General features: G+C 43.0%; 1 protein-coding gene and 1 pseudogene across 1 annotated transcript in view; both read right to left on the reverse strand.

Annotated features, from left to right (window-relative positions):
* The window catches only part of Ern1 (endoplasmic reticulum to nucleus signaling 1), a 105,203-nt gene that overhangs the window by 39,240 nt on the left and 38,337 nt on the right, over window positions 1-27,626 (reverse strand). The window contains exons 3-4 of the mRNA XM_059271984.1: window positions 6,075-6,108; window positions 4,309-4,381 (exon numbers count right to left, since the gene is read on the reverse strand). Of these exons, the coding sequence (XP_059127967.1) occupies window positions 4,309-4,381; window positions 6,075-6,108 (107 nt within the window). The remainder of the gene's footprint in view (window positions 1-4,308; window positions 4,382-6,074; window positions 6,109-27,626) is intronic.
* Window positions 863-1,258, reverse strand: LOC131917859 (small ribosomal subunit protein uS14-like; annotated as a pseudogene).

The raw sequence follows: 27,626 nt of genomic DNA on the forward strand, positions 1-27,626 counted from the left end.
TCTGGAACCACTCTGCAGTCAGTCCTGCGCTCCAAGACAGATGCTATCACAGCTCAGAGAGCATCCTTGGGAAACCACACCTCTTTAAGTCCAAACACCAATCCTGGAAGCTTTGGTGTTGGCACATTCCTTGACTTGTCCAGACTCAGTTTCTATACCTCTAAAGTGGGAACAACACGCACAGGCTAACAAGAAGTTCAAATGAGATGACTTATACTGATCATTCCACACTATTTCTAGCAAACAGCATGCTTAAAACACAGATGTACTTCATGTGATGTGGCGAGAAATGCAGAGTCATGTGGGGGTGAAGTACATGCAGCTCCACCCCCAGGCTTGCTTTTCTCGGTCTGTATCAGGCCCAGGTGCTTGAAACCTAATTTTAAAATACACACTTGAGAGCCCACAGAGTCCACTGAAGAGTCTAGACCAGGGGTTTTCATCCTTGGCTGCACCTTATAATCACATGAAGGCTTTCAAAACTTCCTTGTGAAGCATAACATACAACCAGAATGGCACTCATAGGCATAGCTCAGTAATGTGCATCGAGTAATCCTACCTGTAACTAACATCCATATCAGACAGACAGAGAACATTCTAGCTCTCTAGAAGCCCCCTCCAGGCCTTTTGCAGCTATAAACTCCCTGGGATAACTATTATGCTAACTCCCAAATCAACAGAATCTAGTTTTTCCTGGTTTAGAGATTTATATAAGTGAATCCTTGAGTATGTGGCCTCTTCTGTTTGTCATGTTTTACTTAGTGCTATGTTTGAGGGACAGATCCATGTTGGATGCACTTGTAGACTGTTGGCTCTTGCATTCAACTGAACGACTATTTTCTTTTGAAGTCTTTTTTTAAAAAAATTATTCTTTATGTACAAAGACTAGCATGATCTGTTTCACTGTATAGACAGTCTTGAATAATCCATTCAAGGTCACTTAGTCCAACTTAATAAAGCCTATGTCCTACGCGTACTGGCAGAGACACTGACGGCACATGTCCAGCCCGTATTTCTGAATCAGACCGTGGCAGTTAGAGCAGAGGCAGCAAGAGGGAGAACCCTGGCTAAACTTGCATGGGTGACTCCAGGAGAGCTACTGTTGACCCATCTTGCCTTCAGACAGCCAATGAAGAAAAGGGGGACTATCTCATAATAATTTATTTATCTAGTCTATTATTGATATATTTAGCTAGATCCTACATTTTGCATATAATAAGCAGTATGATTGGATAAACATCTATCCTGGTTGCTTATCAACTGACATGGGCTAGAGTCAATTTAGAAAGGAACCTCAACTGAGAAAATGCCCCATCAAATTGGCCTATAGGCAAAGCCTTTGGGGCATTTTCTTTTTTTCTTTTTCTTTCTTTCTTTTTCTTTTTCTTTTTTTTTTTGTTTTGTTTTGTTTTTTAAGACAGGGTTTCTCTGTGTAGCTTTGGTGCCTGTCCTGGATCTCACTCTGTAGACCAGGCTGGCCTCGAACTCACAGAGATCCGTCTGGCTCTGTCTCCAAGTGCTGGGACTAAAGGCGTGTGCCACCTCCACCCGGCGGGGCATTTTCTTGTTGATGATTGATATGGAAGGTGAACAGGTGGTCCTGAAGTATACAGGAAAGCAAGCAAACCAGGAGGTGCAAGCCAGTAAGCTGCATTCCTGCATGATTCTGCTTCATGAGTTCCTGCCATGACTTCCCTTCGTTATGGAGTGTGACCAGAGAGTAGCTGAGATGAAATAAACCCAGTCCTCCCCAGGTTCTTTTTGGTCCTGGTCTTTCACAGTAGGACAATGTCTTTTGGCTTTCGGGAGAACATATGGGTGACTGCTCTGGGTGCACACCTGGGAGGGTGTCCCTGGGTTGTAGGTCCTGTTGCATGTGCTGCTGAGCCAGCTGTCCTGCCTGCATCTCCAGCGGGTGACGCTCTGCTTACTGGGATCTCCAAACACAGGGTTCCTCTCTCTTCTGCTAGATAATCCAGTCATCAGAGCCACACTGGGTGGGAGCTGACATTATGATTTTAATTTATATTTCCCTAATGATACCTTTTCATGCATTTATTTACCATTCGAATACATTCTTCTACCTTTCTATTGGCTCGTCTGTCTTTTTCTTTTTGGTGTTTTGAGAATCTGGCTGGTCTGCAACCCACTGTGTAGACCATACTGGCCTCAAACTTACAGAGATCTGCCTGCCTCTGCCTCTGTGCTGGGATGAAAGGTGTGCATCACCATGCCCAACCACTTGTCTTTTTCTACTGACATTCTGGAGCTCTTTTGGTTGGTTATTTGAGACAGAGTCTCATGTAATTCAGACTCTTCTCAAACTCACTATGTAGCTGAGGGTGAGCTTCAACTTCTGATCCTCCAGTCTTCACCTCTTGAGTGCTGGGATTAGAGACATGTGTCCCCAATACCCAGTTTTTTTTACAGTGCTGGGAATTGAACTTGGCCCCTCTAGAAGTTGTTTTTCTTTTCTAAATGTGGATGTTTGGATGTTGTTTTTGTTTTCCAAATGTTGGGTGTGTGGACTATAAATATATAGGCCTCCTTTCTTCAGGAAAAAAAGCTCTCAATTTTAACATAATCAGTGTATCAATCTTTACCTAAATTTATGGTTGGTATATTTAAAAGTATCCTATTTAAGAAATCATTATGGGCACACCTCCTCTGACCTTTACTTATACACTCACTGTGGAATGAGTGGGTGTACACATACAAAAATAAATGTAATAAAAATGTTATAAAATTGTGACATATTCTAAGACCACAAAGCTCTTCTACTACTTTCCCCTAAAGCTTTATTATTTTGCATCTTGCATTTATTAATATGTGATTTGTCTGAAACGGATTCTTTATGCGGATGGATGTACAGTCAAGATGTCTTATTTCTACATGGATATCCTACTGATCTATTCATATCTTCACCCGCTTGTGCTGGGGAGCAAACCCAAAGCCCTGTATCAGGTACATGTTTTACTACTGAGCCACATTCCCACCCCAAGAAACACACTATTTATTAAAAAGATACTCCCCACCAAAGTATCATCATTGTCACAAGTCAGGTGATCATCTAGGTGGGTTAATTTCTAAATTTTCTTATCTGGAGAACTTAAAAGAAAAATAGTGATAATTTAGATCAACTGTGGAACTGAGATCAAGGTTCAGTTGTGTGTATAAACAGGGTTTCATTACATAGCCCTAGTCTTACTATGTAGTAGTGCTGGCTGACGTGAAACTTTCCAGGTAGACCAGGCTGGCCTCAAACCCATGGAGATCTGCCTGCTTCTGCCTCCTAAGTGCTAGTACTAAAGGCATGCACAACCAACTCTGGCAACACTCAGAATGCCTTTTAAAACTTTAAAAAATATATATCTTATTTATTTTTATGTGTAAAAGGATTTGCCCAAATTATGTCTGTGTATCACATGCATGCAGAGCCGGAGGTGGGCAGAAAACGGTGTCAGATGCCCTGGAACTGGGGTTACAGATGGTTGTGAGGTGCTGTGTAGGTGCTGGGAATTGAACCTAGGTCTCCTGGAAGAGACCTTAATAGCTGAGCCATCTCTTTAGCCCTATAGACTCAGTATTTTTTTAGCATGCCTCAGGTTATTACACTGTGTAGCAAAAGTTGAGAACCACTGGTCTAGAATCCTGAGTAGAAATGGCAGTAGACTATTACATGCTTCCACTAAAAAGGAAGCTTAGCTCTCTGAAATGAGGGGTGGAGAGATTATTTTTTTTAACTTTTGTAGGACATTTATTTATCTGTGTGTACTGTGAGGGGAACTGAATGCATGCCATAGCACACATGTGGAGGCCAGAGAACAATTTATAGGAGTCAGTTCTCTCCTTCTACCATGTGGGTCCTAGGGATTCACCCTGGATCATCAGGATTGGCAGGAAGTGCCTTCACCCAGAGTCATCTCACTGGCCCAGTAAACAGTATTTTAAACTACATTTCTTTTTTGTTGTTGTTGTTAAGACAGGGTTTCTCTGTACAACAGTCCTGGCTGTCCTGAAACTTGATTTGTAGACCAGGCTGGCATCAAACTCAATGAGATTTGTTTGCCTCTGCCTCCTGAGCAATGGGATTAAAGGTGTGCGCCACCACCACTGGGCTCAAAAATTTTTTCTTTAAAGCTCATTTAGAAAGCTCTAGGAAGGCACTGATGCCCATGCCCCATGCCAGATTATCTGAATCAGAATCCCCAGCAGTTTGTATGAAGCTCCTAGGTGGTCTCACACTCAGGTGCAGATAAGAATTTGGTTAAGAATCCCAGAGCATACAAAGAAGTTAAATATTCTCACCGTCAGGCCTTCATTGTTCTTGCCTCCAAGTGTGTACAGACTGCCATCATTGGGATCTGGGAGGAAAGCAGGCCTAGAAATTAAATAATAAATGCCAATGATAAACTATAGCCCAGGACACAGAACAAAAGACCACAATGATCAAAATCATCCAAAGCTATGACATGGGGGATGAGTGAGTGAGAGAGTGTGTGAGTGTGTGTGTGTGTGTGTGTGTGTGTGTGTGTGTAAGACAACTTTACCCACTGCTTTTTTCACTTCAGCCGCATAAAAATAAAATACCCCATGGAGGTACGCGTTCTATTGAAGTGGAGAAAGACAACCTGAGAGAGAAAAGTCATGCGGAGCCACAGAAGGAAACTGTCTTGGTCAGGGCACTGTGGATTACAATGGAATAGTGAAAGAGCTCAGCAAGTCTGTCGTCCACTTCTACGTCCACTGTATGTGGACATCAACAATTAATAGTGAGCAGCAACAGTCTCATGTAGAAACAGACCAAATCGGTAGTTTTATTTATTCTTAGAGAATTTCATAAGTGTATATATGTTATATTTTGATCATATCTGCTTCCATACCCCCTTCCAACTACTTCTACACCTCCCCTGCCACGTATATGCACCACAAATATGCCTTTAGGATCTCCTGGAACTGGGGTTATGGATGGTTGTGAGCTACCACATGGGTGCTGGGTATTGAATCCAAATCCTCTGTAGAAGCAACGAGTGCTCTTAATTGTTGAGCTATCTCTCCAGCTCTCATCTTTTTAATTTTTAAAAAATAATCCTCTAAATCTAATTAGTGTTGCCTGTATCTACTTGTCATTTCCAACAAACATTTATTTCTTAAATGAGAGCAGTAAAAGCAAACTCTGAAAGCCTGGCATCAGAGAACCTGTCAGGGATACAAATCAAGATCTCTGTCGGTAACACCCCACAAGAAGATTGGAGGTTGATCCTCTGTCAGGTGACTGTGCTAAAGACGGAACTATAATTAGTGCCAGTGAGGAATCCCTTATCAAATTTCTTTTCAATTTGGGTTCCCTTGAACACCACACACTCTGAGAGCAGATTACATTCACCTTTCCTCTCTGCGATGTGATACAGTGAACAAAAAGAGATCGGGGAAGAGATGGTTCAGCAGTTAGGAGGTGTCTACTCTTCTAGAGGACCCAGGTTCAATTCCCAGGACCAACATGGTGGCTCACAACCATCTGTAACTCAAGTCTCAGGAGATCTGATACCTTCTTCTGGCCTCCATGGACACCAGGCAACACATTTGATACCCAGACATGCACACAAGCAAAACAACCACACACATACAATAAATAATAAATTTGTAAGAGAATGGATAAATAAATAAATTTTAAAGGGAGAGATTCTGACTTTGGAATTTAGTTCAAAACTCAAGTTTCATCTAAAGTTGCTGGGCATAGTGGTGCATGCCTTTAATCACAGCATTCAGGAGGCAGAGGCAGGCAGATCTCTGTGAATCTGAGGATAGCCTGGTCTATATAGTGAGCTCTAGGACAGCCAGAGCTACATAGTGAGCCCATGTCATGGGAAAAAAAAATTCCATCTCAAACAACTCTTTTTAATACTACTGCCCTCCTCATCAAAGAACCAGAGGCTTCTAACATATCATCTACCTGGTAAATTTTTATGTCTCAAAAATGCTTGCTACACTTTAAACTTGTGCATGTATTTATGCCTGGCAACTAAATAAGATGGTAAATTAAAAGGAAATACTAAAGAGATGAGGAAACTTACTCTTCCACGTGTGTTGGGACCTGCAGGACTGGATCTGTGTAAAAGAACAAGAAGCATCATCAGACAGGCTCTGAAATGTCAAGCTCTGGAGGCATCCCAGGACCAACTTACAAGCTGTACCAACAACTGAGGTTGGCCTGCATTAGCTAAGTCATGAGAGGACACTTCAGGAAACACACAAAGGCGCAAAGGTTAAGTGCTTACAAGTCTTACTAAGACTAGGTAGAGGAGGCTGGAGAGACGGCTCAGTGGTTAAAAGCATTTGTTGCTCTTGCAGAGGACCCAAGTTGGACTCCTAGCACCTTCATGGTGGTCCACAGCCATCCATAATTCCAATTCCAGGAGATCTGATGCCCTTTTCTCTGAGGACACCAAGCATGCATGGTGCATATACACATACAGGCAAAACATTCACACATACAATAAAATAAGTCTAATAAAAATTTTTAAATATTTATTTTATTTTATACCTATGAGTGTTTTGCCTGCATGTATGTCTCTGTGACATGTGCATAAAAAGTGCCTGCAAAGGCCAGAAGAGGGCATTGGAGCCCTGGCAGTGGAGTTACAGATGGTTATGAATCGCCATATGCATGTTGGGTATTGAAGCCAGGTCTTCTGGAAGAGTAGTCAATGTTCTTAACCCCTGAGCCATCTCTCCAGTCCCCGCACCAGAGGAATTTCTAAAATCTGAATCATTAGTTTGTTGTTGGGTACCCAGATATTCCCACTAGGAAATGCCATACTTGGGATTCATAACTGATGCTAACTGGGTAACAAATGCCCTGCAGCAGCTTATGGCAATCCTACAGACTTCAAGTGTTGATTCCCTTTGATCTACTAATTGTATTTCCATAAAATCTAGTTTAAAATAGTATAAAATACAGGAAGAGCTAATTGTACAAAGATGTTCACAATAGCATTATAAATGAAGCAAATATTCTTTGATATGGTTAAATTATCTGGCAGAAAATTAAGGCCTCTTAAAAAGTCTAATAAAATTTTTTTGTTGTTATTTATTTTGTTTTGAGACAGGGTCTGACTGTGTAGCTCTGGCTGGCCTTGAACACCCAGAGAGGCTGGCCTCTGCCTCCTAAGCGCTGGGATTAAAGCTGTGCACCACCATGTCCGGTGCTAATAAACCTAAGTTGTAAGCATGTACAAGTTTTTATGCTTTTGTAATCATGTGAAGAGCAGTTTATGTAGGTTATTATCTAACAATACAGAATACCTTCAGTACAACAGAAAAAAATTAGATGGAAAGATTTAAAGTACTAATAATGTTCTTTTTTAAAGTATAAACAAATCTCACTTTTTCTATTTTTCTTAAATTTTCTACAAGATCGGGTATTATTTTTTAAATTGGAAAGAAATATTTTTCTGTCAATTCCATGTTTACAGCAGTAAAATCTGGCTGAATTCCTCTTTTCCGGGGTTCTCCCAGGCATGCACCAAAGAGGAGGCTCCTAATTGGCTGGGATGGATAGTGGTGGTGTGAGAATGTGAGCAGCAGTAGCAGGCTGCAACATCTGGAGACCTCAAGGGAGAGATGCACAACGAGGCCGACTGCCAGCAAGCCCCCCCACTACAACCAGCCGTACACTCCAGGGCAGAGGGGAGGAAACGTTCCAACAAGGTTTTGTATGCAGAGTTCTAGACTCCAGAAGCGCATGATGACAGACAGCTGCCTGATCTTCTGCCGCTTGGGATTCTCCTGTGAAGTAAAGTCTTTCAAGCTTTATCATATATTGACTCTGCTTTAAGAGCAGACGGTGCTCACAACAGAGACACACACCAGATGTGGTCTGCAGGCAGCAAACAAACAATTCACTAAACCAAAGACACCGTGGAAACAGGGTGAACTTTCAGTCAGTAAGCACATGTTTATCTTTCCCATTAATCACCTCTCAGTACACTCTCACAAACAGACTGATGCAAGAGACAGGAAATAAAGGCACACGATACTCACCCAACTGAAACAAACCAGGCAAGGTGCAATTAGGGCCCAGAAACTCCAACTCAAAGCCTCAAAGCTATGCAACCAGCAAAAGCAAGAATGTAATATATTCCAAAGAGAACACAGCAGTATAAAAGCCATTTATCTTTTTTGCTCACTTCAGTCACTTAATGATGTCACAGATAAAACAGAGGAAGTAGACACTGCTAAAATCTAGCAATTATAAAAATAAGACATGGATGTTAACATGTTTGAATTCCTGTTCACAATCTAATCTTTGCTGTACAGTTCACTCAGTCTCAGATGGACTCATCTCCAAAGGCAGATTTCCCTAGCTTATTATGACTTATCTACTGGCCCTCTGACTTTTTGAGGCCTCAGGTCTGAAGATGTACCGTACATCATAAGATACAGGGGTCAGGGGCTGGAGAGATGGCTCAGTGGTTAAGAGCACTGGCTGCTCCTCTAGAGGACCCAGGTTCAATCCCAGCATCCACATGGGAGCTCCCAAATGTCTGTAACTCCAGTTCCAGGGGATCTGACACCTTCACACCAATGCATATAAAATAAAGTTAAATAAAACAAAAAACCAGGATGTCAGTGGGAAACAGAAGGTGCCCTTGGCCAACAACATCAATGTTAAAGAACCATTCCTGCTGGGCGGTGGTGGCGCACGCCTTTAATCCCAGCACTTGGGAGGCAGAGGCAGGCGGATCTCTGTGAGTTTGAGGCCAGCCTGGACTACCAGGTGAGTTCCAGGAAAGGCGCAAAGCTACACAGAGAAACCCTGTCTCAAAAAACCAAAAAAAAAAAAAAAAAAAAAAGAACCATTTTTTCCCCCCCCCGCTGTCTAGTCTTAGTATGGTTGCCTTCACATTCCCCATCCACTCAGTGTGACAGGGTACCTGGACAAGCTTTTGCTAAGGTATAGACCAGGTTGAAAACTCAAAAGCTGCTCAGCTTCTGAGGCAAAATAATGACCTGTTCCACAGATACTTTTCTTCTTAAAGAATCATTGGTAGCCAGGCATGGTAGTATATACATGTAATTCTAGCACTTACGAGCCTGAGGCAGAAGGATTCCAAGTTCAAGGCCAGCCTGGGCTAGTGAGACCTTGTCTGGTATGGGGAGAATCCAAGATTTGCTTGAAAACAGTACAGAAAAGAATTGTGTGAAGGGCAGATCAAGCAAAAGGTGGCTGGTAACTTGTTAAGAGATAGAATTGGGGACATGGAGTCTTTTCACTAATTTCTGTACATATCTTAGAATCTTCTACATTAACAAAGGTTAAAAATAAACAATAACAATAAAATTAAGCATCACTTAAAAATGTGTGTTGAAAGATAAACAGGGAAAGTGTTTTTTGATTTACTAATGAGAACTATATCAGGTAAGACTTGCTTACAGGTTTTCAGCCAATGAAAAGACACCCTGAGCAAACCACTCAGCTGTAAGCAAATACTCCTGCAAAAAAGGCCAGTCTATCCATATGGAGCCAGATAAGGGTAAATGCCAACCTCACTGAGCTGTTTTACTTACAGAAAGGAAAAAAAAAGGGGGGGGTATAAAATGGATATTATTCAAGGTAAAGGTGAGGTTAGCAGGTAAAGCCATGGGGAAATACCACTGAAAACAATGTTTGGTCTCTCCCAGGATTACCTTGGGAAGAAACCAATGCTAACTGTTGCCCTGGAAGGAGCAGCGCTGGACTCAATTCTACCAGCTGGTGTCCAGCATCCTGGGCCAGATCAGGTGACACTTCCTGCTACCATACTGTACTAATCTAATCCTTGTTAACCAGAGACAAAACTGGCAAAGCAGATGCCCACACTTTCCTTTGTCTAAGCTCATCAGGGTGAAAGTGAAAATGCTCCTATCTCCAACAGAAGCAAGTGCTGCCTTGTTCCACCTAGAGGGGCATTTCCAGGTTCCTGCTCAAGCCCCCTCCCAGTTCTAAGGCAACCTGGGTTACTTGAGACTGTCTCAAACAAACAAAATTAACAAAAAAACAAAACAAAATCCAACAACAAAAAGAAACATAATTGTTTAATTTAATTATTAATTACAGAAACAAAAACTTTTAATATTTTCCTACTCTCATTCCTCAGCGTGTATCAAATTACTATTATCTTTAGATTGTATTGTATTAAAATATTTGACTTAAAAAAACTGATGCTTGAACTAGGTTTGGTGACTCACACCTTTAATCCCAGCACTTAGGAAAAGGCAAGCAGCTCTCTTGAGTTTGAGGCCAATGTGGTCTACACAGCAAGTTCCAGGCCAGCCAGGGCTACATAGTGGGATCTTATCTCAAAGTAAATAAATAAATATTAAAAAAAAACCCTGCTGTTTGAGTCATTGACATTAGTTTCATTTAAAAAAAAAATCATTAACTTTGCCCTGTAATTAGGAGAAAATTTCCAACCATTTCTGAAATGGCCCTAAATATACATCTGTCATTTTGTACTACAGATTTGTGTGAACTGGGCTCTTAATGATGACAGTTATAAAATCAAAATATTGATCAACTCTGAAAAATGTTGAAGATACTCCACATCCTGTAGTGTCAAATGTTCAGCCAAGATTTAAGCCTTCTTTTTTCCTTTTCTAGAAAGACATTTTTAGTTTTCACTTTTTTTGTATTTCATTGTGTATCTCCACTGTACAAAGTACTGTACACCATAAGGACATTTTCACATTAGAAGTATATATATACACATTGAGAGAATGCCTCCAACCCGCACCACACATATCCTCTCCATCTTCTTCAAAGATTTAAGTCTTAGGGGCAGAGAGATGACGCAGTGGTTAAAAGTACTTGCTGTGCGCCGGGCGGTGGTGGCGCACGCCTTTAATCCCAGCACTCGGGAGGCAGAGCCAGGTGGATCTCTGTGAGTTCGAGGCCAGCCTGGTCTCCAAAGCGAGTTCCAGGAAAGGCGCAAAGCTACACAGAGAAACCCTGTCTCGAAAAACCAAAAAAAAAAAAAAAAAAAAAAAAAGTACTTGCTGTGCAACCGTGAGGATCTGAGTATGGATCCAGGACCATGTGACAGTCGGGTGTAATGTACAGCACATCTGTAACCTCATGCTATCGGAGATAGAGGACTGCTGGGTTTACTGGCTGCCTGTCTAACCAAAAAGTATAAGCTCCACATTCAAGGAGAGATGCTACCTCCAAGGAATAAGGCAGAGAGCAATAAAGAAGGATACTCAAGGCCCACCTCCTCTGGCCTGTGTTGCATGCGTTCTTGAGAGAGAGAGAGAGAAAATATGTATATTGATATATACCACACTCATACACACACAAGAACTTAATTCCTTATGTAAAATACTTTCCTATCTCATTAGTATACAAATTTGTTTCTGCTTTAAATAAATGGAAAAATTATATCTATACCAAATAATTACCTTAAAATAAATTTACTATTTATTATCAATGTACACTTATTTTATATACCTATATATACAGAGTAGTACAAAGATGTCACATGTGAAAAAGAGTCATAAGTGGAAAAGGTTTAAAAACCTCCAACCAAAAAAACAGTCTAGACTCAAACTACCTTGCTGACGTCATTTCTCCCCTAACATGTCATCCGTTGCCAAACTCTGTGTCTGTTTCTACAATGACCATCATTTAGTTTCCTAGTTCTAACATATCTTCAACATCACTAGAACCCTTTGTCTCTCAAGCCCTACCTTTTCTCCTCATCTACAGGCCTTGGAAACCAGACAAACAGGCTTCACTCATAGCTCTGCTAACGACATCTAAGTGATTTTGACACAGTTACTTGATCTCTCTTAAACTCAATCCCAAGCTGTAAAGAGGAAGGAAACAGAGATAACACGAATTTCATGGAGCATCTTTGTGTGGATTAAATACATATTAAATATTTGGCAAGATTTTATTTCTTTTTGTTGTTTGCGTTTTGTTTTTGTTTTTTTGAGACAAGGTTTCTCTATGTAGCCCTGACTATACTGGAACTCCCTCTGTATTCTGATTATGTCTTTGGGAGGGTCACTCTTCTATGTTTGAAAGCATTGATATAAAGTCTTGCCAGGTGGTGGTGGCGGCACATCCCTTTAAGCTCAGCACTTGGGAGGCAGAAGCAGTCAGATCTGGGTTTGTTTGAGGCCAGCCTGGTCTACAAAGGGAGTTCCAGGATAGTCAGGGCTACACAGAGAAACCTTGTACAAACCCAGATCTGCCTGCTTCTGCCTCCCAAGTGCTGAGCTTAAAGGGATGCACTGCCACCACCACCTGGCAAGACTTTATGTCAATGCTTTCAAACATAGAAGAGTGACCCTCCCAAAGACATAATCAAAACACACTTCTAGGACTCAAAATCTTTTGGTGGCTTCCTAGCTCATTCAAGCCACTATTCACATGCCACCACCACCACCACCACCACCACCACCACCACCACCACCACCACCACCACCACCACCACCACCATCCCTCCCCACCCCCGCCTCCCCCACAGTAGCTCTTCCTTACTTCTCCCAGCATGCCGCTTCCTTGTATTCCTCAGCATCCTGCCAAGCCTACCTCTGCCCCATGCTCTTGCATTTCTCTTCCCTCTGCTTAGGTCTTTGACCAAATATACCTCGGTGGTCTTCCATGACCACCTCTGTGCCCCAGGATTTCCTATATCCTTTGTCGAAATCTTCCCTATGGCACTTGTCCCCTCTTAAATTCTGGATATTTTGTTATTGATTTGTTTCTAGATATTGTTTGTGTTTGTGTCTGATTCTAGATACTGTCTGTCTTCTGTTGTTTGCTATATTCTCATTACCTAAAATAATCCCTGACACATAGGAGGTGTCGAATGCATTTGCTGAATGAAGTAATTAAAAGGCATTATGTATCACCAGGGATTGATGGTCTATGCCTTTAATCCCAGCTCAGAGGCAGAGGCAGGTGGATCTCTGAGTTTGAGGCCAGCTTAGTCTACAGTGAGTACCAGGACAGCCAGGGCTACACAGAGAAATCCTGTCTCAAAAACAAAACAACAACAAAAGGCATTAATTTCCTTCCTACTTCCTAGTCAGTCCACATATCTAGCAATGATCACTTTTAATTATCCAACACATTTGTTCCATCAACTATGAACCTATCTAGTAATCCCCTTTCCTCAGCCCAGGCCTTTCTCTGAACATTGTTGAAAACACTGCAATCAGCTGGCAGTGGTGGTGTACTCAGCACTCAGGGGCAGAGACCGGCGGATCTCTGAGTTCAAGGCCAGCCTGGTCTACAAAGTGAGTTCTAGGACTGCCAGGACTATACAGAGAAACCATGTCTCAAAAAAACAAAAAAAGAAAACACTGCAATCATTTGGGGCTGCTGGGTCCCAGGTCATTAGGATATTTATTTATCTACTTCCTGGTTGGCCTCTGTCCCCGCTTATCCCTGGTATTTCAAATCTCCACTCCCTGCCTCTAGCATGACAGGTAAAATGGAGACTGTATGAGATCTCTGAGACTTCTCACCTTTCACCCATGACTGAGTTTGCCAATTCTATCCTTTATACGCAGATATTGCATACTCCTGTTTGGAGCTCTAGGCAGTACCCTATCTCCAAGGATCTCCAGCTCCTTCTCCTCTGGCTCCTCTCCCTCTCTTCTGCATATGATCTCCTTTCTTTCCTAAATGGATCAAATTTATACACAGTTTGAATCATTCTTGAAAGACATATAACCTACATCACTACCCTCACACACTTTCTTACACCCTTGTGGGATCAATACTCCCAAGTCATCCCTACCCCCAGACAACACTGATAAATTCCTTTGTTTAAGTTTAGCAAATGAAGATTCTTCTGTGTAGGGATTCTTTTTCATTGTACTGTGTTTTTGAAATTCATCTCTGTTTTGTATCATCAACTAAAATTAATGAGCAACAGTCTGCCTTAAGGACGGGCGACTATTTGCTTACCTATCTATCTGTTGATGGACATTTGGGTTGCTTCCAGGTTTTGTTTATTGTGAATAAAACTACTAACACTTACGCCGGGCGGTGGTGGCGCACGCCTTTAATCCCAGCACTCGGGAGGCAGAGCCAGGCGGATCTCTGTGAGTTCGAGGCCAGCCTGGTCTCCAAAGCGAGTTCCAGGAAAGGCACAAAGCTACACAGAGAAACCCTGTCTCGAAAAACCAAAAAAAAAAAAAAAAAAAAAAAACTACTAACACTTGAATATGGGTCTCTATTTGAACTTTTTTCTTTCCCTTGGGAAACTATTTTAGGAGTGGAAAGGCTGAGTCATATTATTTACATTTGACAAGAAACTGCCAAACAGTTCTCCAAAGTGGATGTAGCATTTAACAACTATCAACAGCACCCAACAGTGAGGTTTTTTAAATGCAGATTTCTAGCCAACCCCTAGAAAATAAGTGTCTGGAAAGGCAGGAATTTGCTCTAGTAACTTACCCTAGGTGGTTTGATGCTGAGCCATACAGGAAAGCACTGCTTCGAGTTCCCTGCCCACTTTCTCACCTGTACTTTCTCAGCCCTTTCCCACAGTAACATTTCAGTGAACACACCCACAGGATACTCTCAAATCCCTCTTGGTAGGTCTCCACCTGGCACTGACAATGCTCCCATTTCCAGCTAGCACCCTCCCCATTCTATAACCCTGAAGAGACTGGTGTCCCAGCACTCCCCAGTCACATAATCTGGAAACATTCTTGTCCTTAGTATTACTTTCTCTTACTATTCCCATTCAATTAGACCCCAAATTTTGTAAATTTTGATTTACTGAATTTTTTTTTTTAATTTATCTCCTCCTTTTCATTTTATCACTTTAAAACTGAGAGAGCCGCCAGGTGGTGGCTCACGCCTTTAATCCCAGCACTCGGGAGGCAGAGCCAGGCGGATCTCTGTGAGTTTGAGGCCAGCCTGGGCTACAGAGTGAGTTCCAGAACAGGCTCCAAAGCTACACAGAGAAACCCTGTCTCGAAAAACCAAAAAAAGAACAAACAAACAAACAAAAACCCGAGAGAACTGCAAGGCAGTGAGTGCCTTTAATGCCAGCACTAGGGAGGCAGAGGCAGGTGAATTTCTGAGTTCGAGACCAGCCTGGTGTACAGAGTGAGGTCCAGGATAGCCAGGCTACACAGAGAAACCTTGTCTCAAAAAAGGAAAGAAAGAAAAAAGAAAAAGAAAAGAGAGAGAGTCATCATCTCTTCACTGGTCTACACTCCAGCTCCCCATCTCAGAGTCTCTCTGCTTCTCAGACCTACATTCCATTTGCTATCTAAGAGGGCTGGACAAAGGCAATATGTGTCTCTTCCTGTCTAAAATCCTCCAATGGCTGTTAGGATTCTGCTGCCACTCCAGCTGCATGACCACACATGCGCAGTTCAGCAGCTAAGCAAGGGGTCTTGCATCTTATGTCATCAGTGCATGCTGGTGATTACATGTGCGTGCAGCATGGTCTCGCCTTAAAAAGCCGGACACAGACTCCTCCCTCTTCCTCTCTGTTTTCTCCTGCCCCTACTATCTCTCTTCTCTCTCTCTCTCTTCTTTCTCCCCCCCCCCCCTTGCATGTGTCTCCCCAGGTCTGGTCCTTTTGCCCTCCTCTCCCAATAAAGCTCTGATACTGGGTTTTGTTGTGCTCATGCCTCATGACCTTTCCGCACGGTAACCAGCGCCACTTATATTTTTAAAAACAACAACGGCTCTCCACATGCAGAAGGCCTTCTATTGCTGTGGCTTAAGTTAGTCCCCATCCTTCAAATTCATAGCACTCTTCATGTCAGCAATTTCCCCAAAGAAAATTCCAGCTTCTTGAGGAGATAGGACTGAGCAACTTAGTATTTAGGGTCTAGTAGTTGAGAAGACATGGGGCTAAAAAAAAAAAAAAAAATTACACAAAAAGTTGAAAAACTTTTCATTCTTAATCATAATTACTTACTAATAGAATGTGTGTACCTGTCAAGTACTATGTAATTTCAAACCTTATAATAAATTGGATGTGGCCACCTTCATTACCATTTAACATAGATTTTCACATGGTATTTGAATTTTGTTACAGCAACTGCCAAAAACTCAGCTTCACAAAGATATAATACCACTGGAATGAATGTAGCATCATTTGAGGTTAAAACTATCAAACTCCTTCAAGCATGATGCTTGACAACTGTCAACTACAGGCCCACTTTTCCGTGATTTCTTACACTGTTAACTCTTCCCCAAACTCATCCTGGGCTTTGATGTTGGTGTCTGTGCTTGCCCTTACTTGTTCACCTCAGTTTGCCCTTCAGTCTCGTTTCAAATAGCCCTTTCTCCAGGAAATGAGAAACACACCGTCTGCTGCATGCACTTGGTCCATATGATACACCTCCTGTGTTTCTCACAGGGAAAGTACTGTTTCACGGAGCTTCCTTGGTATCAACTACTTAAGGAGTGTACTGAATTCCGATACTTTGGGCCAAGGTCTACCTATTTTGTTTGCTGTGACATATACACGCAAATAGAGAAAGTTCACTGCTGTGGGATGGTCTGTATGTCAAATGTGTTGCTCTGATTGGTCAATAAATAAAACACTGATTGGCCAGTAGCCAGGCAGGAAGTATAGGTGGGACTAACAGAGAGGACAAGTGAGAGAACAGGAAGGCGGAGGGAGACACTGCCAGCCGCCGCCATGACAAGCAGCATGTGAAGATGCCAGTAAGCCACGAGCCACATGGCAAGGTATAGATTTATAGAAATGGGTTTATTTAAGTAATTTAAGATATAAGAACAGTTAGCAAGAAGCCTGCCACGGCCATACAGTTTGTAAGCAATATAAGTCTCTGTGTTTACTTGGTTGGGTCTGAGTGGCTGTGGGACTGGCGGGTGACAGAGATTTGTCCTGACTGTGGGCCAGGCAGGAAAACTCTAGCTACAGTTCACAGTTATTTAGTGGTTAACCAGAGAACAAGCCTCTGAGTGGCTGCTGCCCAGGCCTTTGCCCTCTTAATACACAGAGAACAATGCAGTCTGCAAAATGAAAGGCAATCAGTAATTTAGGAGTGTGGTGATATTATGTTCCCCAAAATACTGTGCACCCTAATAAACTTATCTGGGGTCAGAGAACAGAACAGCCACTAGATATAGAGGCCAGAAAATGGTGGCACACACGTCTTTAATCCTAGCATTCCAGAGGCAGAAATCCGTCTGGATCTCTGTGAGTTCAAGGCCACACTGGAAACAGCCAGGCATGGTTATTCACGCCTTTAATCCCAGGAAGTGATGGCAGAAAGCAGAAAGGTATATAAGGTGTGAAAACCAGGAACTAGAGCTGGTTAAGCTTTCAGGCTTTTGAGAAGCAGTTCAGCTGAGATCCATTTGGATAAGGACACAGAAGCTTCCAGTCTGAGGAAACAGGATCAGTTGAGGAATTGCGAGGTGAGGAAGCTGTGGCTTGTTCTGCTTCTCTGATCTTCCAGCATTGACCTCAGTACTTGGCTCCAGGTTTATTTTTATTAATAAGAACGTTTAAGATTCGTGATACATAGGACAGTCAACACTGCAGGTAGAATGCAGCCAAATTTTCCTTATAAAAAAGATAATCCCACACAAACACCTACGTAATTCAAGTTAAAAGCAGTTGTCCAGGCACAGTACTGTTTATTCATCCATGTTAAAAATTACTTAAATTTATGGATAAGATGATGTGGCTTTTGCTTTGAAACAAAAGGAGGAAAGGGAAAGATTGTCATGTGTTGATCATTATTGCAGCTGGGCATTGGCTCCATGAGGCTCTCTTCTTGTTGTTCTCTTTACTTCTGCATATGTATAAAACTTTTCTAAAATACAGTCTAAAAACAAAACAAAATGGAAAAAGAAAAAGCTAAAAAACAAGCTATTTCAGAAAACCCTTTCCAAAAGGCTGGAAACAAAGACGTTTCTATTCCCACTGTCACCTGTAAGACACCTCTGGAGGTCTGGTCCTCCAGTTCCCCAGGGCAACTGCATACCAGAAACCCTCACCCTGCCCCCACCCCAGACTTCCCCAGCTCTGGCTGGTCAGACTGGTATGCTGTAGGACAGGACAGGGGAGGGGAGCACAACACAAAAGTCCGCTAATAGAAAAAGGCTTTGATGAAGTCAACCAATGTAATAAACTGTTTCAGATTGTAACTGGGGGTGACAGCTTTCCCTGGAGGTGGCTCTAGGCAGACTTTGTCCACGTAGGAAGAAGTAAGAACCCTTTGATTACAGACCCTTTGAGAACACATTGCTCACTTAACTACTGCTCAAAGAGCTTTGAGAGAGCATTCTCTTCCCTACCCCAGATGAGCACCAGTATTTTTGGAACACTCCACTTCTCTAGGTTATCTAGATACACACAAGTAAAGCACAGGTTGTACCACCCTCCTACATACACCTTTCAACCTCTACCAAGCTCCACATTTAACCACTGAAACTAGCTTCCTCTTTTGAGTAGAGACTTCTCCAGGACAACCTAGATGCTATGGCATTTGGTCAGACACCCTTCCAGGGGCATCTCTCCAAGTGATCTGAAATGTTCTTGACTGGTCCTTTCAAAAGGCATTTAAGAATAGTGACCAGAGATCAAGTTCCAAATGCTTTGCCTATCACGCACACACTTTCTTTTCCCTCTCTTACTCCTTTCTTTGTCCTTCTTTCTTTTTTTCTCTCTCAGAAGGACAGAAATCCAACTACTAGTAATTATCTGTTGAGATTTATCACATGTATCTCAAAAACAAATACTGGGCATCTACTACCAGCTTAGTTCTGCTAAGTGCTTTATGGGATAAAGGACGGTCAGATACTGGCTTGTGAAGTGGATATCTACGTCATGGTACATACAAAAACTTCTAGAGCATGTACCACATGCCATAGGATCTCCTAGGTGTAGGCTGAAATATTACACACACACACACACACACACACACACACACACACACACACACAAGCACGCACGCACGTGCACACACACACACACCCCAGACTTTCATAGAGGAAGCAGGCCTGGAGCATGGAGGTGCCAGGAAAACATGAGTAAGAAACCACTACCCACCCCAGGCCTGGTCAGGGTGGTGTGTTCCTGCTGAGATATAATACAAGCTGGACTGCTAGCAGAGCCACCATAGACAAAGTACAGAAAACTTCAAAACGGGGTATCTGAGCACCAGGACCAAAACGGACGCTTCTGAGATGAAGAGAAGTGTGATGCAGTCCTATGGAAGTGAGATGTGTAGGTAGGCAGGCATCAGAGGACAAACGAAGGAGAAAGGAGAAGGACTCACAAAAGTAGGGGAAGGATGCAAGAGCTCAATTAAGACAGGCCAGGCTACTGTGAGATAGACAAGACCAGCAAACAGAGTCCTGATTGAATACAGTACAAGAAAGAAATGAGTGAAAGGTGACACGGAGATTTTAATCCTAGCAGAGAAGACAGCAATGAAACAAGAAGGGTGTGCTCTGAATGCAATAAACAACAGCCATTTCCTCAGGAAGGAACTTAATGTTCTAATACTGTTTTCTGATATAAAATATTGGACGAAACAAAGACATCCATGCTTCTCAACTCCAAACCAAATGTTATGCATTCAAGCAACCTAGTTAGGGCAATATTTCTCCCCAGAGGAAAGGTGTATGGTTAATCTAAGCCTCATGCTCCTTAAAGTTGTCAGTTTACATTGTAAAATTGAAAGTCTTAAATGCCCTATGAAGTCTAGCTTTCATGGGGAAAGAATTTTAAAATAAATGTCCAATCAAAAGGTCCTTGTGTTCTAACTCTTACCACAGCTGGGAAAGGATAGGACAAGTTGTCTTCATGGGAAACTCGTGCATATCATAGAGTTATGTTGGACAGGGATAATCATGTGGAAATATCCAAGCAATCAGGAAAATGGCCCAAGCCTGTAGCAGCCATATTCTGTATTCTTATTCAGCTTCACCTCAGCAGAAGTCATTCAGGCTAGGTGTCACCATCAAAATCATGAAGGGACTGAGAAGACCACATACCCAAGGGCCTTTCGGGATGCCACAACTTAACAGATGCAATGAGGGTGGGAGGTGACATCAGACCACGGACACCCAAAGGCAACTAACAACAAGTTACAGTGACAGCCAAAAAGAAGTATCTTACCCATATGCTTCCACAATTGTAACTATGTTTCGATACATACCAACCAAATGGCTAAGAATATGCATTATGGCCAGATCTCTATTCTTATGGCTAGGGACTTGCTGGCAAGAGGAATGTCCAATATGAGACTGCAATTGGAAGTGTGTCCCACCAGGGAGGGAAGTGAGTCGGGTACAAAATGAATAAGTTGGCACTTGGTGAGTCGGCACTTGTTGAAGCTGAAGGGTGAGTACATGGGTCATACTGCGAAGTATCTTTGTGTTGGAAAATGTTTTTAAAAATTTCACATGGGGTTAGGGATTTAGTGCAGTGGCTGATACTTGCCTAACAAGCACAAGGCCCAGGATTTTGTCTCCAGTATGTCCCCCTTCTCCCCAAATCCTTCATATTAAAAAGTAAACTCCAGGACTAGGGAGATGACCGACAGGACAAGGCACTTACCATGCAAGTGTGAGGACCATGGTTTAGACCACCAGCACCCATATAAAACCCCTGGTGTAGAATCTCAGTGCTTGTGAAACAGACAGGGAAGTCACAGGACAACTGGGACCTAGATCAGCTAAACTTGCAAGTACCAGGTTCATCGAGATCCTGTCTCAGTAAATAGTGGTGAAGACACATTAAGGAAGACATCCAATATCAATCTCTGGCCTCCACACATCCATACACACCTACACATGTACTTCCCCCACCTCCCAAACATACCATGCACACTTAAAAAAAAATAAAATACAGGGCTGGAAAATGACTCCGTGGATAAAGTACTTGTTATGTAAGAATGAGGACCTGAGTTGGATCTCATGGATACCCATGAAAAAGCATTAATCACCTATAATCTCAGCACTAGGGTAAAAGAGGGGGCTGTTGACAGAAACAGATGGACTCCAGGAGCTTGCGGGCCAGTTAGCAAAGTGCTGCCTAATTAGTAAGATCCGGGTTCATAAGGTGGAGAAATGACCGAGGAAGACATCTTGAGAAAGGGGTGGGGGGGGGCAGGCCTGATGGCACATACCTGTAATTCTAATTACTCAGGCAGGAGTCTAGGGTAGCAAAATCAAAAGTTCAAGGCCTTGCAGGGACTACAGAATAAGATCAAGGCCAGCCTGGACAATTAGCCAGGTACTATCTCAAAATAAAAAGTAAAAAGAGAGCTGGAGATACAGCTTAGTGGTAGAGAACTTGACAAATATGCACGAGGGCCTAGAATCAATCCCTAGTACCACCGAAAAGATAGCAAACCCAATGCATTTTCAAAATGAAAAGCTTAGTTGAAATCCCTTTTTGTCAGACTTAATTTCAGTCCTCCACAGACATGGAAAAGAAATAAACACCTTTCTCATGCTTGAGCAGTGAGGTGGAAAGGAAGATGATGTGTATCATATCCAAAGCCTAGGAATTCCTTAAGAAATGAACTACTGCCGGGCAGTGGTGGCGCACGCCTTTAACCCCAGCACTCAGGAGGCAGAGGCAGGTGGATCTTAGTGAGTTCAAGGCCAGCCTGGTCTACAGAGCGAGATCAGGACAGGCACCAAAGCTACACAGAGAAACCCTGTCTCGAAAAACCAAAAAAAAAAAAAAAAAAAAAGAAAGAAATGGAACTACTGAGAAAATGTCACCATCACATTCCACGATTTCCCATCTCATGTTTCTGTTGTTCTTTTGCAAGTAGATCTCTGACTGTTCCTAAGAACACACACTCAACCTAACAGGTACTACAAAAACCACAAAAAGTTGTGTGAAATTCAAGGTAAGAAACCAGAAAACTGCCTGCCACCAAAGTGGTACAAGTGACAGGAGGTAGATGCATCCAAGGAGGCAAAGTAAGTCCCACAAGCTTCCAAGGACTCTCAAAAGACACTTGGTCAGAAGGGTTCTGGGAACCAAGTTGACACGAAGGTCCAGAGGCCCTGTCAAGGAAGGAGAAATCTGGCAGGAAGACAAAAGCCCAGCACAAGCTGGAAGTACCTTCATGGGTTGTCCAATGAAGGACCTCAGAACCCAGGTGAAGAAGGGGCCAACTCTGCCAGAGGACTAAGGAGGTGACCTGGCCATGGGCTCTCTGTCTAACACTGTAAGCCAAGACTTCTTTGTTTTGAATGGGTCTGGGTGTTTGGCTGCATGTATGTCTGTGCCACTGTGCACCTGGTGTCCTCAGCAGCCAGAAGAGGGCATCAGACCCCCTGGAACTGGAGTTACAGGTGGGTGGGGGCCACTATGTGGGTGGTAGGGATTGAAGCTGGGTTTTCTGGAAGAGCAACCAGTTCTCGTAATCATGAAGCCATCTCTCTAGCCCCTAAGACCAAGGTTTCTGAGGCCTGGTAAGGAGCTCTGTGCCCGGAAGTGAGGCTAGAGACATGGGTGGAGCAGACTGATGGGTCTCCTAGGCTTTCTATGAGCACAGACCTGAGCACAGGAGCCAGTGCTTCTCAGACTAGCTGTGGTAGGGTGTCCATAGCTGAAAGCCCATCAAGGATGCTCATGCTCCTTTCTTTGCTTCTCTCTATGCACGGATGACCCCCCCCCCCACACACACACACACAGCCATAGGTGGCAGCACTGGAGACAGCATGACTGTCTTTCAGGGGCAGTTTTAGTCTAACTGGAGTTTGTGTGTGGAGTGGGGTGGGGTAAGTCAGATGGCAGTGAAACAGGCAAATGAGAGGACAATTAATAAATGCAAGGGACAGTGGGGAGTGAGGATGATGGTTAGCAGACTGCCACATAAATCTAGCAGATGGCTGTCCCAAGCCTGGGTATGACCTAGAACTGGGGACTGAGAGGAGTAACAGTCAGATTTGGAAGGTACTTCCTGTACTGCACAACAGGACCTGTGGCCAGCCGAACACTAAGGGGATAGTAGAAGAGCATCGCTCTAGTTTATAGACTCAGCAGCCATGACTATCAGCATAGGAAGGACTGAGGCAAGACACACCCACTTAGAAAAGGAAATTCATGTGGCTGTATAGGCTGTCTTCAAATTTCAATTAAGTAATTTTGTTCTAACCCCTCCTGAGAATCTCCAATATTAACCGCTCATAGGACACCAGGGGAGTCTGGCTGGGAGAGCAGCCATGTTGCATGCTTAGTAAAAATGCATGATTAGTAAGAATGATTCTAAATTGGACCCAGTCCTTTGTATCCTCCATTACTGGAAAAGAGATGGAAGGAAATACAGTTGGGCTACTAAAGAAGAACTGGTAATTTGATGAAGATCTGAGTGTCAAAAAGCAGTGAGTGTTTTATGGAGAGAACAAGGAGCCCTAAGCCAGTCCTTGGAATAATAGTCTGTTCAGCTTTGCCAGACCAACACAAGCTTTGTAAAGCTAACGTAGAGCAGAGCTGCACGCAGTTGGCATCTGGTCTGAAGCTGCAGAAATGGAACATACACAAACCCGATCACTGGGGAGATTTCAAAGGCAGACAGGGATTGCCACAGCACAAAATCAGGCTTGGAAGACTACACCTAAGCAAAATGTCACAATTCACCTTAGTGCCCCAAACACATCCGCCTCATCTTTTTCTACTAGGTATAATTCTCCACTTTGGCACAAGGCACCTCTATTTCTGGGAACAGCAACATGTGTTTGGTTGAAGAACAACTGTACCTGCCAAAAACCAGTGTGGAAATGGGGGGAAATTTGTAGGTTTTTGGCTCCTGAAAAAAGTAAACAGTTAGGAAACCATGAAATGGAGTCCCGGATATGCATCCTGAAGAACACCAGGGTGATGGGCTGAAGGCCTGTGCTTGCATTCACAGGTTTCTCCCACCTGCTCCACTGTCAGGCCAGCTGGAATCCTCCCTTGTGTGGAAATGTGAAGTACGATGCTGCCTACCATCTCAACTTCTTCCTAGCCCCATCAGTTCAGTCTCATTCAACACGATATGTTCTGATCCTCAAACTGGAGGCCAGGTACCCTAGTCGGCTCTACTGTCAAAACATCACAAGCCGGGTGGTGGTGGCGCAAGCCTTTAATCCCAGCACTCAGGAGGCAGAGGCAGGCGGATCTCTGTGAGTTCGAGGCCAGCCTGGTCTACAGAGCAAGATCCAGGAAAGGCGCAAAACTACACAGAGAAACCCTGTCTCAAAAAAACAAACAAACAAAAAAAAACATCACAGACTGCGGGACTTAAGCAATTGACATTTATTTTTTCCTAGTTCTGGAGGCTAGAATTCTGAGATTAGGGTCCAGCATGGCTTGGCTCTTGTGGGGGAAATCTCTTCATGGCTAGACACATTCTCTCACTGCGTTTTCAAATGACAGAGAAAGACATATACAGGTCTCTCCTTCTCTTCTCATAAGGACACTAATCCAATTGTGGAGTCTCATCCTTATGCTATTCACAAAGTCCCTACTGTCACATATCATTACACTGGAGCTTAAGACTGTTTCTATTGCTGTGAAGAAACACCATGACCAAGGCAACTCTTATGAAGGAAAACATTTAATTGGGGCTGGCTTACAGTTCAGAGGTTTAGTCCACTATCATTATAGAAGAATATGGTGGCATGCAGGCAGATATGGTGCTGGAGAAGGAGCTGAGAGTTCCACATCTTGATCTGCAGGCAGCAGCAGAAGATTGTGTGCCAGACTGGGCGTAGCTTGAGCTTATGAGCCTTCAAGGCCCGCCTTCACAGTGACTTACTTACTCCAACAAGGCCACACCTCATATTAGTGCCACTCCCTATGGACCAAACATTCAAACACATGAGTCTATGGGGGCCATACCTATTCAAACCACCACAGGATCAAACCAGTGGAATTGGCAGGGACACATTCAGTCTGTAATACCCAGGCAAGTCATTCTTATACTTGGATTCTTCCATTTCTTTCAACGTCCTTCCACTGGCCACCAGGCCCAACACTGGCACTCTTTATTGGGGGAGGGGATACAGTTCTCTAGGGAGTACTCAGAAATCTGTGAGCACATTTTCTGATGGTCACAGAGGTTGGGGGCCAGGGATTTTAGGTATTCTTTCTTTCTTTCTTTTTTCTTTCTTGGAGGCAGGGTCTCTCTATAGCTTTGGCTGTCCTGAAATTCATTTTGTAGACCAGGCTGGCCTCATAGAGATTCACCTGCCTCTGTCTCCCAAATTCTGTGGTTAAAAACATGTGCCACCACATCCAGCCATTAGGTAGTCCTGAACAACCAGACACATTGCTCTGATTTGCCAGTCACTCACATGGGACAAAAACCTTTAGTAGCTATTCAAGCCAACAATCTGCTTTACACATAGACACAAAAACTTTTCTTTTCTTTTTTTTTTTTTTTGATTTTTTTGAGACAGGGTTTCTCTGTATAACAGCTCTGGCTGTCCTGTAACTCAATTTGCAGACCAGGCTGGCCTCAAACTCACAGAGATGCCTCTGGCTTACCAAGTGCTGGAATGAAAGACATGTGCCACCACCGTCTGGCACACAAACATATTTTGTATGACATAATATACTGAATTTTCTCAGACTATATCTGCTGTATGAATCAAGTTAAGACTGCTTTTTTTTACATGGAACATTACCATGAAGTGTCCATCATCTTGGAAAGTGTCTCCATGGCTCTGTTGATATCTTCATCTCCATAAACAGACCCAGTGTTTCCTCACAGGTGGAGTGTCCCTCACAGATGCATGGCCCAAGTATTTACAAGGTAAATTCTGATATATGATTAAAAATTATTTTCCTGAGCAAAGTATGATAATATGTGTCTAGAATGTCAGTACTAAGGAGTCTAAGTGAGAAGAACCACAAATCTGAGGCCAACCTGAGCTCTACAGACCAACCTAGGCTACATAGCAGGATCCTATCTCAATTTTAAAAAATTCTTTTCCTATTATTCAGTTTTAGATTACCAGTTGAGCAATAGATTTCTTCGTAAAACATGTATGTAAGTCACTATCTATAAATTTTGTGTCAGAAAAGCAAAAGTATACCCTTATAATAAATCATATAAAGGCAGAACAGGGTCCCTTATATCATGTTTGGCCCCCATCTCTCTCTGTGTTGATATATTGTGTACCCTAATAAACTTGCCTGAGGATCAGAAGACAGAGCCAGTCACTAGATTAGACATAGAGGTCAGGCAGTGGTGGCACACACCTTTAATCCCAGCATTTGAGATTTCACGCCTTTTCTTGGGAAGCACACACTCTTTTAATCCCAGGAAGTAATATGGCAGGGCAGAGAAAGGTATATAAGGCGTGAAGAAATAGGAACTCACTCTCTTTAGGCTGAAGATTTCGTAGAGGTAAGAACTAGTGGCTGGCTGCTCTGCTTCTCTGATCTTTCAGCTTTCACCCCAATATCTGGCTCTGGGTTTTTTATTATAAGACCTTTTAAGATTTGTGCTACATCTCTCTAAGCTCAGTTTACTTCCACCTGCTCCACTCCTGCCACACCCCTCTATCCCAATGCTCTTCAGGCAAGGGAACTCCTGCCCTTACCCTGCATTTCAGTTACTTTTCTCATTGCTATGACAAAATACCAGGCAGAAGTAACTTAAGGGGGAAAGAGATTTATTTTGGCTCATGGGGTTGGTTTGGTTTGGTTTCATTTTATTTTATGCACCACATGTATGCCTGGTGCTTGTGGAAGCCAGAAGAGGATGCTGGATAACTTGGAACTAGAACTACAGATGATTGTGAGTTGCCATGTTGGTGCTGGAGATCAAACTCAGATCCTCTGTAAGAGTACCTTAACCACTGAGCCATGTCTCCAGCCCCTTAGCTCACTGTTTAAAGAATACAGTTCACCATGGTAGAAGGCCATGACAGAAGAAGAAGCTTAGTTTGTGTGAGTGGAAATGGGAGGCTGCTGGTAAAATCATGTTGACCAATGAGAAAGTAAGACCCAGCTAGAACCCTTAGGGCTCATCCCCAGTGGTTTACTTCCAGCAGCCAGGCCTCATTCTTTAAAGTTTCCACAGCCTCCCAAAAGAGCACCACCAGCTGTGGACATGAGCCTGTGGGAGATAATCTCAAACTCAGTAACACTCCATCATACCTTCTACAAGAAGCTCCTGTCTCCCTGAGGTCTTGCTCAAATGACATGTTCTCTGAGGGGCCTGCTGAAAACTGCAGTCCTTCAGCCCTACCCCAGCCCAGCGCTGATCCGCTTCCCTGCTGGTGGTCTCCACAGCTCTTTCCACCATGAACTCCTTTCCTGGCTGTGTCACTACTACCAGGTATATCAGGTATATCAGGGTCTATAACAGTGTCTAACTACTTCATGATATAGCTCTATATTAATAGTTCAGACATGCCAATTTTAAATGCTTAGTTATAACCATAAGATTAAAATTATATTGCCAACTCATAATATCAATGTGTTACTACTATCTTTGAATAGAAATATAAATTGAAGCTACTGCTATCCAGGGCTTAATTTAATTTTAAATTAAGCTGGGCTTGGTGTTATTCATCTAAAATCCTGTCACTTAAAAGGTCGAGGCAGGAAATCAAGAGTTCAAGGTCATCCCTAGCTACACATGGAGTTTGAGGCCAT

The sequence above is a fragment of the Peromyscus eremicus genome, chromosome 8a (genome assembly GCF_949786415.1).
Source record: "Peromyscus eremicus chromosome 8a, PerEre_H2_v1, whole genome shotgun sequence".
NCBI classification, from domain to species: domain Eukaryota; kingdom Metazoa; phylum Chordata; class Mammalia; order Rodentia; family Cricetidae; genus Peromyscus; species Peromyscus eremicus.